The 11,787-nt window shown below is 43.0% G+C and overlaps 1 protein-coding gene across 2 annotated transcripts; it reads right to left on the reverse strand.

Moving 5' to 3' along the window:
* Positions 1-819: 819 nt before the first annotated feature.
* On the reverse strand, positions 820-6,276 carry LOC147641427 (magnesium-chelatase subunit ChlH, chloroplastic-like). 2 transcript variants are annotated; one of them, XM_086821285.1, is made up of 7 exons: positions 6,022-6,276; positions 5,818-5,879; positions 5,687-5,740; positions 4,286-5,555; positions 4,106-4,188; positions 2,214-4,016; positions 820-1,976 (listed from the first exon to the last, which is right to left on the reverse strand). In XM_086821285.1, exons 1-7 carry the CDS (start codon positions 6,134-6,136, stop codon positions 1,119-1,121), a joined length of 4,245 nt encoding a protein of 1,414 aa, XP_086677411.1. In that variant the 5' UTR covers positions 6,137-6,276; the 3' UTR covers positions 820-1,118. The 2 variants fall into 2 exon arrangements, with proteins under 2 accessions (XP_086677411.1, XP_086677418.1); XM_086821292.1 differs by having other exon boundaries at positions 5,687-5,737; positions 6,022-6,274.
* Positions 6,277-11,787: the final 5,511 nt, after the last annotated feature.

An 11,787-nucleotide genomic window follows, 5' to 3' on the forward strand; every position in this document is an offset into this window, starting at 1 on the left:
AAGTATAATTACAGATTTATGTTCGTTTGACACTCCAAGATATTATAAGTAAAATTGCACGATTATATGCTTGTTAATTTTGAACTTTTTCTTCAAGATATGTCAATTAAAAACACCAAACATTTGCTTTAGTTGACTTGGGAAAGACACACCTAAGAAAAAGACGTCCTGCAAAAATTAAGACTTTGAAGAAGCCAAACTCTTTCAAGTGGTCTAACGTGGAGATGTTATATGAGCAATAGTGTTTTGAGTGTGATGTTGCCAACTATGTACTACATACTACATGTGTTCATTGCACTTGTACATGCCGATAAGGCCACCCAAGCATCCTAGTTATCCGTGGAACCATTTTGGAGGAATTATTTTATTTACTTTCACATATTAACAAAACCATAACCATGCATAAATAATTAGTCGGGATTTTAGCCAATATTAATTACAACTATCCCTAGACGGAAGGGAGCTATGATGCAAGAGAAGAGGAGAGAGAGAGAGAGAGAGAGAGAGAGAGAGCAACTCTGTTCCAGCTCAGCGAGCATCAGGAAATGGATTAGCCTCAGAGCCACGTGAGAGAGAGAGAGAGAGAGAGAGAGTGCACTAGATGGACAAATGCCAAGCTGCCTATTTTAGGAATAATATCAAAGTTTTCACTCTAATCACATTTTAAACCTTCCTACACACCAGAGATGACACGCATATTCGGCCTTCATTAACTTAATTTTTTTGAAAACGGATGAGGGGGGTAATAAATTATTTAGGGCCCGATGAATTGCCGTTTGATATTAAAGTTGTGAGCATTGGATGATACTCCCTGAAAAATGTATATCCTAAGAATCAATTTATTTTTAGGAAGAAAAACTGGCAACACTTGGAAAAGAACAACAGTCCACAGTGCGCTCTTCAATACATAAAGTTTGCAACAGGCTGTGAAGAGAGAGAGAGAGAGAGAGAGAGAGAGAACCTGAGAGCCTACTCTGGAAAGCTGAAGGGGATGGAGCTCTGCTCTGGAAAGGTGAAGGGGATGGAGCTCTGCTTCTTTGGGCAGTTGGCATTTTTGTTAAATGAAGGAATTGAAGGCCTGTCAATATCTAGACCATGCGGGGGAGTCAGAGAAGTACTCACAATCTGTCTATCCCTTCTATTTTGTCTTCAACCTCAGCATATAGCTGCCTGAGCTTATCCAGGTTCTCCTCAGAGGTCTCCCAATATCCCCGCCCATTGGCTTCCAGGAAGGTCTGTACAAGCTTCCGGAAAGAGTTGGGGTTAGTGTCCAGAAGCCTTTTCTGCATAGCCTCATCGGTGATGAATGTGGAGTTGGCTTCTTCGTAGACCCAGTTGTCCACTTGGCCTGAGGTGGCACTCCATCCCATGGTGTTTGTGAGCCTCTTCTCAATCTCCCTCACACCCTCGTACCCACTCCTCAGCATGCCCTCGTACCACTTGGGGTTCAGCATCTTGGTCCTAGCATCAAGCCTCATGGTCTCCGACAGAGTCCTCACTTGTGCATTCGCTGTTGTGGTGTCTGCTATGTAGGCACTCACCTTCTTCTTGTCCTGTCTCAGCCCTTGCACAAGCTTTGTAGGATCAGAGTCAAAATAGTGGCTCACATCTGTGAGCGAGATCTCTGATGAATCGAGGTTCTGGAATGTGGCATCTGCTGTTGCCAGGGCCATCTCAAACACTTGCCTATTCTCCTGCATCCCACTGCCTGGGGCATCCGAGTTGAAGGCGAATGATTTGCGCTTCAAATACATCTCCTGGAGCTGCTGCTCGCCCTCCCAGGAGGAATTCTCCACTGCCAGACTTATGTTGGCAGAATATGAGCCTGATGCATTGGAGAATATCCTGGTGGCGGCATCCCTGAGAGAGACCCCAAGTTTTGCTGACTGCTCCAGAGCATGCTTCCTTACAAAATTCATCTCAACAGGCTCATCTAACTCAGCAACTATTTTGACAGCCCGATCAAGCAGGTTCATCTGCACAACACATTCCCACATGACATTTCTACATGCATGAGAGAAGATCAAAAGATCACATGGAACTCCAAAGAAATAGCCCGAAAAGTATCCACCCAGCCTACTGACCATCAGGCACAGGGTTTAATCCCTGGATGCAGCCCATTTTGGGTCATAGTTAAAAGGCCACTATGCCAGGAGGAAGTCGAGAGAAAAAAAATAGTAGTACTGGATATGAGCTAGACAAGTTAAGAGTACCTGATTGATGAAGAGATCCCTGAAAACCCCCGAACAGTTCACTACAACATCCACTCGAGGCCGGCCTAATTGTTCCAGGGAGACAGGCTCTACCTTGTTGACGCGACCAAGAGCATCAGGCCTGGGCTCCACTCCCAACAACCAGAGGACTTGGGCAAGTGACTCCCCATATGTCTTGATGTTGTCAGTGCCCCACAAGACAAGGGCGATCGTTTCAGGGTAGCTGCCTCCAGCTTCCACCTTCTGCCTTTCCAACAGCCTATCCACCACTGTCTTGGCACACTGCATGGCAGCCACAGTAGGAATAGCCTGTGGGTCAAGTGCATGTATGTTCTTCCCTGTAGGTAAAACTTTCGGGTTCCTGATGGGGTCACCACCGGGACCAGGCTCCACATACTTCCCTTCCAATGCATTCTTCAAGCTTGAAACTTCATAATTAGCTACAACTTGCTTCAAGCACTCACCCAAAAACTCAAAGAGTGTTCTCATCTTCTCTCTGTTGGCATCCTTGAACCTTGTGTTTTGAAGCACAGAAACCCAAGGGGCCTTCTTTGGAATAGCAAAGAGAGAACCCAGCTTATCCACAACATTCACAACCTGACCCTTCTTGTTGGTAGTCTCCTCGACAAAGGCAGTGATGGCAGCACGACACACATCCGTGATCTCCCTTGAGAGTTGCACATCTTCCAGAACCCCACTGTTGTTGTTCCTGTAAATTTCTTCCATGTTCCTATTCAGAGACTCGGCCAGAATAGTCGGAAGGCTGTAGATCCCGTCATCTGGCCTGTCCAAAGCAGCTATGTTCACGAGGGTGGCCACTGCTTCCATAGCAGTTGGTGGCTCACCAATAATATGGAGACCACAGGGTAGCAATCTAGACTCAATCTCCATGATCTTACCATACACCTTTCCTACTATCCCATCCCTCTCCTCTGCACTCAGCTGCACCCCTTCGTCAGGCAGTTCAACATCTTTGTCTAGATTACACTGTTTAGCAGTGCTAATGATGCTGCTCACAATCTGCTCACCCCTGCCAGAATCTTTCAAGGACTGGTACGAAGATATCAGTTCACTGAGCTGCTTCAAGCCCTTGTATAGCCCCGCGTTCTCTGCAGGAGGGGTAAGATAACTGATGGTATTAGCATAACTCCTCCTCTTTGCAATGGTAGCTTCGGATGGGTTATTGGCAGCATAGTAATAGATGTTGGGAATATTCCCAATCAAGCTATCAGGGTAGCAGACATCGCTCATACCAACCTGCTTGCCAGGCATGAACTCCAGGGAGCCATGTGTGCCAAAGTGGAGAAGGGCATCAGCCCCAAATATCTTTTCTAGGAAGGTGTAATATGCAGCGAAGCCATGGTGAGGGCTGGCAGACTTCGCAAACAGCAGCCTCATAGGGTCTCCCTCGTACCCAAAGGTAGGCTGGACGCCAATGAAGACGTTACCGTACTGCTTTCCATAGATGAGAAGATTCTGGCCATCAGAATTCAGGTTACCAGGTGCTTTGCCCCAGTTCTCCTCAAGGGCATTGGAGTATGGGGTAAGCCTTTCATATTCACGAACGGGCATTCTGTAGGCGATATTCAGGTCCGGACTATTAAATTTAGCTTCCTTGTCATGGATTATATCCTCTATGAGAGCTTCTGCGGTTTCAGGTAGGCCATCCACATTATAACCATCACTCTTCAAGTCCCGAAGTACACTGAATATAGAAGCAAAGACATTGAGGTAGGCAGCAGAGCCGACATTCCCTTTGTCGGGAGGAAAACTAAACACTGTTATAGCAAACTTCTTCTCAGCCTGAAACACGAGAAAGCAATGTGAGTTCATCTAAATTCCACATTCTTAGCAAGCACCATCACATTCAAAGCAAAGAGAGCATATGATACCTTGGTTTTCCTCTTAAGTTCGGCCCACCTGATAGCTCTGGTACAGAGCTGCTCTACACGCTTGTGCAAAGCATGAGACTTTCCTGCATGAAGTGATCATTTTTGCAAGAAGATCATGCGCCTCACAATCCCATCCAAACTGAGAGACCAAGCAGTACTAGAGTTAAAAGTGCTGTATACCTGTTCTACTATCACGACCGGAGAAAATAATAGGTTCAAGACCTCCATCAAGCTCAGGTAGAGCAACCTGCAATGCCACCTGTATAGGATGTAAACCTAATGTGCTATCAAGCCAATCCTCCGTGGACTGGAACACCAGTGGAAGAGCCACTAGATAGGGCACCCCAAGGCTACGCAGGGCCTCAATTGCGCGGGGATGATCTTGGCTAGCTGGACCTCCAACAAGGGCAAACCCGGTAAGGGAAACAACAGATTGAACCAATGGCCTCTTAGTCCCAGGGTCGCAGAAGAACCTTTGGACAGGTGAAGAGAAGTCCAATCCTCCGGAGAAGATCGGTACCACTTTTGCTCCTCTGGCCTCGAGCTCCATCACAACTGCAACATAGTGACTATCGTCACCCGTGACAATGTGGCTTCGCTGACAGATGAGTCCAATGACAGGTGCATCTGGGCTTTTCAGCTTGGCATTAGCGTCTCTCCTAGTACCATACCAGTTCAGGTACTCACCAACATCATCAAACATCCGAGGGGCCATGGGATGCCAGATACCGACATCAAGGAAGCTGACGGGGTCATCGAACTCAATGTCAGTCTTCTGCAGTGCAGGAACATAGGCACTAGCAATCATCTTGAGGAAGTTCTCCAGGTTGCTGGATGATCCTCCCAGCCAGAACTGAAGGCTCATCACATACCGCCTCGCATCCTGAGCTCTGTCAAGAGGCAGGAGCTTCAACAACTTGGGAAGAGTGCGGACAACCTTGAGCATGTTTTCCTCAAAATTTGGGCCTCTCCCATTCTTCTTCAAGACCTTAAAAAGTGAGCTCTTCTTGGATTGTCCCAGCTGGGACATGTCGAAAGTGCCAAGTTTATTTAATCTCATCACCTCAGGCATCGAAGGAAACACAAGGATGGCATCCAGCCGCTCCTTCTCTACTTCAACCACTGTCTTCACCTTCTGTGCGAGCTCCTCCACAAAAATTAGCGATCCTATGAAGATGTTGGCATCAGCCATGTCCTTCCTGAACATCTCATAGTTGCTGTTGTCCCTCAACTCTTCTAAGAGATAGCCAACAAGCTCAAAATTGACAAACTTGTTGGTCCTGTTGATGTTTGTAACGGCAGCTGAAAGGGCAGATTGGTACTGTGCTTCCAACACCACATACACAACCTTGACGATGGTGGCACTGGGATTTCTTCCATTAGGGGTCACCCGCCGCACATCCGGGCGAGTCTGAGTGAACAAGCCATTGCTGAGGATGGCAAAGGTGACCTGTGAAGGGGGTCAACCCAATTGGCACATTCAGGAAAAAAGTTACTAATTAGACTGGCATCCATTGACTACAATGCGACGGCTCTTCAGGAAGAGGAAAAAATAAGCTAGAAACGAATAGAAAATCAAACCTGTCGGGATGCTCGGCTTGAGCTCTTACATACTTTGGAGGCGAGATTTTCCTGCTGAGAATGCATAAGACCTTAGGTGACGAGCCGAGGAGTTCAAAAACTACAACAAAGGACAGGCGAAAAGAGCTTACCAAGCTGCTAAGATTGTCGACATGGTTAGCTTGGCGCAAGCCCTCGTAAGATCGAGCCACACCTGCGATGGCAGAAGAACTTAAAAGGCAATTGAAGCGGCAAAGGTGTAATTGCAATTGCGGATGGTACATTGCTTTCAAAGGCGACTTCAACGCTGCAGAGTTGCTATGAAGTGCACAGAGAGCAGTTTAGAGGTAACTTACCCGGCAGAGAATTGAGGTAGTGGGTGCTGTTGAAGGAACGCGGTCTGTGTTGAGAGACGGAGGAGGGGCAGCAGAGGTGGGAAGGGGGAGCCACAACTACCCGGATGGAAGCCATGCCTAAAGAGCTAAAGAAACAAGGGCAGCTTCCCAGAGAAGCTCACCAGCGATGAGCCTCTTGCAAAGCTCAAAAAAACATTAAGAAAAAAGAAACACAAAGCTACAAGAGCCTAGGCGACCTCTACCGGAAGCTGTACTGCAACAAGAGGGCTGCATGCAAATTATTGGGAAAAAAAAAAGAGAAGTAAATGTTTGAGCGCGTGGCACCTTCTCATTGGTATACCAGGGTTTCATAACATCTAGATTGGATGGCTACGATACGCGGCCACCATCATTTTGGCCCTTTTTTTGTTTTTTTGGGCAAATCGTTCTCCGCCACTTAAACCGAGAAAGGTCAAAACAATGTAAAGTCGCTACCCCAACCTACAAAAATCTCAGCTCCCAGCTTCACAAAAATCTCAGCTCCCAGCTTCACAAAAATCTAGTCCCTCACAATCAGGCAAATCATCCTAGGTAGATACATCCTAGGCCTTAAATTTGATGCCTAATGTAAGGCTTCATGGAAAAAAAAAAAGAAGCTTTGGAGTCCACAAATGGGCTTCAAATTGCAACCTTATACAAAATTTTGGGATTCATAATCTCTCTCTCTCTATATATATATACTCTATAGTATTATATATATATACTATATAGTATATATATTATAATTTATATACTATATTTTTTTGAAGCCTTGGTGATTTAGGAGGGCTTCAATTTGAAGCCTTGCATGAAAAATTGGGCTTCATGGTTGAAGCCTTTAGAATATTGTAGGGCTTCATTTGAAGCCCTGCACAGCCATTGAAGCCCAAAACGGAAAGAGAAGAGATAAGCCACGTGGCATGCATAGAGGAGGGGAAGACATGAAGTGTGCACCTCCGTCCAGTGTCGAGCGGAAGTATTGAGGGGCTGATATAATATAATATAATATATATATATATATACTGAGTGGGGTTGATATATATTATGTGCATTTAAAGCAGCCATAGACGTGTCGTATCCTCTACACTCATGAGACGACTGGCTCCATCTTGACGATTGCCCCGGTGCCCTCTTATGATTTTATACGCATTAAAGGTTTCCAAGATTATGAGAGAACTTGAGATTTTAGGCTTTGGACTTTGCCTTAAATTCGACTAAGAGATAAAAGCCCATGCTTTATTGTGTACATTTTTATTTCAACTGTCTTCTACAGGCGAGGAGAGGAAGGCGGAGGGTTGCAAGCAAAAAAGGCAAGGCGGAGGGTGTAGGCACTGAAGGCAAAGGAGGCAAAGAACAAATGGGAGGATGAGGAGGCAAGGAGCAAAAGGGAGGCTGGCGGTTGGTGATCGTGTAGGGGGGGTGAAGGGAGTTGCAACGCCTCCAAGGCGGCACATGGGAGAGGCGCTATACTATATGTTTATTATACAAAATTATATCATAAATATTTATTATATAATAAATATTTACGATAAATTAAAAAAATATTTATTATATAATACATATATATTCATATATACTTATTATAAAAATATAATAAATATATAAATATATATATATTATATGATAAACACATAATACATATGTAAATTTATATACTTTTCACAAATATAATAAATATACTTTATATTTATTATACATTTATATACATATTTATTAGAATAAAGAAAAATATTTATTATATAAATATATATTTATATTTATAGTTTATTATTTAAATATTTAAAATGAATATTTCTATTATATGATAAATTTATATTTATAAATATATGCATATATAATTATAAATATTTATTATATGAAAATAATGTATAAATAAAATTATATGTATTATATATATATAAACATATAATATTATATTAAAATTAATAAATTATACATTGGTATCATATTAAACACATATCCAAAAAGAGAGATTGTATAGAGCATTACCGACATCATCATCGAGTGCAAAGAGTAACCTTGGTTTGAACTTTTTGAATTCGTCATCAAGAGAGGGAGAATGTACATTGAACTTTGCGCCAAAGTGGCCTCATTAACATCGAGAGAGGTAGATTGTGTCGAGCATTAACGTTGTCAGTGAATTTTTGAAGGTGATTAAAGTTTGATTTTTTTTTTCTCGGGATATTCACCTGGCCGTTGGGGTGCAGACCGTTTGTCAATTAGACGCCCGGTCATGCATTTATTACGGTTTAAAGGTCGTCGTTTTTAAACTAAAAATAACCAAAATTCGGGTATAAGCTTGATATGTCCGTTTTTGGATGCTGTAAAATCCTATAATAGGTTAAAATCACACACAGATTCCAAATTTGGGCTCGAAATTTGAAGATTCTAAGTAAAAATGGCTCATTTAACAAAATCATTGACTTTTATACCGTAAAAAATCATAAATTCATCTATTACATGGACATTTCTTTATTAATGAAGATGGGTATGTTACATCCTTCCCCCCTTAAAGAAATTGAGATGTCCTCATGTAACATGCGGAAGCTCTGAGAGTCTTCCTTCAGCCCTAAACACTCTTGGCAACATGCTGATGCAAAACGCAGATATAGAGAGAGAGTAGAGAGAGAGAGAGATATGCTGGAAATTCAGTATATTTCATATAGTACAAAAAGGGTACTTTGCTACAGCCCTAGGCTACCTTCATAAAAGGTGGTAAACACCCTAAATCTTGTCCCTACTTGGACCCCTAAGACCTGATCCCTAGAGGATTGAATGGTTACAATAACAAGCCTTGGGTGCCTTTTATAGGCCCTTGGGAAATATGAAGCACTGGTCGACCAACAGTCAGCCAGGCAGGCGACTGGACCAAATAAAACCAACGCTGAAGCGCTTGCCCTCCACCATGCAGCCGACAGGTCTTGTAGGTCAGCCGACAGCATCCTCTGGTTCTCTCCAAGTCTGCCCTAGCCAATCTGCACCCTACGCTCCATAATCCAAGCTCTAATGGTCTTTTTCTGGTTACCTCTGCTGGAGAATCTCTGAGAAATGTTCATGGCACATTCATGCACATGACACCTTATCTCGTCATGAATTGGGGATAATCCTTTAAGAGTGTAGCTTCATCTTCGCAAGTTGCATCCTCTTCAGGGTAATCTTTCCACTGTACTAGATGTTCTACAAGAGTTCTATTTCGGAGTTGCCTTTCTCTAGAATCCATGGTCCTACTGGGCTGTAATTTAAGGACTCCTTGAGTAGGGATTACAACTTGTTCATCATCAAGAATATGGTCGAGACTGGGTACATAAGGTTTTAACAAACTTACATGAAATACATTGTGGACTTTCATATGGGCCGGGAGAGCTGGAGTTTATAGGCACTTTTACCTAGACACTTGATAAATGTATAGGGACCACAATACCTAGGGCTGAGCTTCTTATATTTCCTAAGTGATAGAGAACTTCGTTTGGGTCGCACTCATAGAAGAACTTTGTCCCCTTCCTTGAAGATCCTTTCAGACCTCTTGGTGTCAGCATAATGCTTTTGTCGATCTTAAGCAGCTTTAATATCCTTTTGGATTGCCTTGGTCTGTTCCTCCATCTCTTCGAGCATTTTCCTGGATGCCTCAACTCTTATGGTTGAATCAGAGAAATTTAGAGGAGATAAGCATTCTTGCCCATAGAGTGCTTTGAATGGTGACATTCCTATGCTCTGATGATAAGAGTATTGTAGGCAAATTCTACCAGAGAAAGGTGTTGAATCCATCTTCTTGGTTCCCGTCCACAATATGCTTTGAGAATGTCTTCAATTACCTGATTGGCTCTCTCAGTCTGGCCATCAGTCTCTGGATGATAAGCTATGCTAAAGCAAAGTTGAGTGCCCACCAAGGCTTGAAATAATTACAGCGAGAACTTTGAAGTGAAGTCAAAATCCTGATCACTTACTATCCTCATTGGGAGACCATGAAGTTTAAAGACTTCCTTGATGAATATTCGAGCAAATTCAGAAGCTTTGAAGGTCTTCTTTGCTGGTATAAGGTGAGCTACTTTGGTAAGTAAGTCCACTACTACCAGAATGGAGTCATATCCTCCTTGTACAGTGGGGAGACTTGTGACAAAATCCATACTAATGCACTTCCACTTCATTTGGGGAATATCCAAGGGTTGAAGTTTCCCAGGCATCTGGACCCTTTCAGCTTTGATCCTTTGGCACATGAGAGACATTGCTTCAAGTATCGAAGGACATCATTTTTCAAGCCTGCCCAATGAAGGCTCCTTCTTATTGCATTTAATGTTTTTGCATAGCCTAGGTGTCCTACAGCAGCAGCAGGACTATCATGAGCTTCATGGAGGATTAGTTTCTTTAAAGTAGGATCCTTAGGGATACATAGCCTATGATTGAAGTAGAGGCTTCCTTTTTATGAGTGGAGTATCCCTTGATTAGATTCTTCTCTTTCTCTGAATTTTCCCCTTCTTCTACTAACTTCACCATCCTCTGATAATCTGGATCATGAGATGAGACTTCTTTCACCTTGACTAGAATGGGATCATTTGGCATTGAAATCACACTTAAGAAAGATTTGTGCGGCTAGGTGCATCTGCTACCACATTATCTTTCCCAGGGCAGAATTTGATGTCGAAGTCATATTCTTGTAGAATTTCAATCCATCTCCTTTGCCACATGTTGAGGTTAGTAGGCTGGGTGAAGATCCACTTCAAACTTTTGTGGTGGAAGCTAGAATTTGCCCCCCAAGAGATAATGTCTCCATAATTTGAGGTAATGAACAACTGCTAAGAGCTCCAAATCATGGGTGGCAAAATTTGCTTCAGCTTGCGTGAAGTATAAGAGAATGGTCTTCCTTCTTGGCCTAAGACACCACCAAGTGCTAGACTACTGGCATCACTAACCACTTCAAATTCCTTGGTGAAATCAGTAAGTTTCAAGACTAGGGCAGAAGAAATAATGGCCTTGAGCTGATCAAAACTGTTTTGTTGGATTGGCAGCAGCCACACTATTTTGCAATCCTTCTTAAGAAGATCCGTCAAAAAGGTGCAACTACCAAGGCATAATCTTTGATAAAATTCCTATACCATCCTGTGATTCCCAAAAACCCACGAACTTCATGAACTGATTTAGGGGGGGTGGCCACTCCAGTATATCTTTGACCTTGGTGGGATCTACTGAGATGCCATCTTTGGAGACGATGAACCCAAGATACTCAATTTGATGAGTAAAGAAAGTACATTTACTCTTCTTGGCATAGAGTTTATGTTTGCGCAACAATTGCAGAACCCTACGCACATGCTCCTCACGCTCTTCCATTGATTTGGAGTAGATTAAGATGTCATCAAAAAACACAAGCACAAATTCATCCAAGTAAGGACGGAATATATCTTGCATTAGGTGGTTGAAGGTTGCAGGAGCATTGGTTAACCCGAATGACATTACAGTAAACTCATATTGGCCATAACGGAATATATCTTGCATTAGGCGGTTGAAGGTTGCAGGAGCATTGGTTAACCCGAATGACATTACAATAAACTCATAGTAGCCATAACGGGTATTGAAGGCTGTCTTGGGTATATCTGCTTCCTTGACTCTGATCTGATAGTAACCAGAAAAATGTGTTAATTGGGGTCTAAATTGATCGTATGAGTAGTCGGTGTTTTTGAGTGTTTTGAGAACATCTAGATGCATCAAAATACCTAATCACATCAATTGGAGAAATTTGACTCTCTTTGCTTAATT

The sequence above is a fragment of the Cibotium barometz genome, chromosome 2 (genome assembly GCF_041138505.1).
Source record: "Cibotium barometz isolate CiBa-2024 chromosome 2, ASM4113850v1, whole genome shotgun sequence".
Lineage (NCBI taxonomy): Eukaryota > Viridiplantae > Streptophyta > Polypodiopsida > Cyatheales > Cibotiaceae > Cibotium > Cibotium barometz.

Excerpts from the sequence above, each read along its gene's own strand:
- LOC147641427 (XM_086821285.1), bottom strand. The coding sequence starts at position 6,136 with ATGGCTTCCATCCGGGTAGTTGTGGCTCCCCCTTCCCACCTCTGCTGC. Across the intron at positions 5,880-6,021 it reads CTACCTCAATTCTCTGCCGG|GTGTGGCTCGATCTTACGAG; the intron begins GTAAGTTACCTC and ends CTGCCATCGCAG. Across the intron at positions 4,189-4,285 it reads CGGTCGTGATAGTAGAACAG|GAAAGTCTCATGCTTTGCAC; the intron begins GTATACAGCACT and ends CACTTCATGCAG.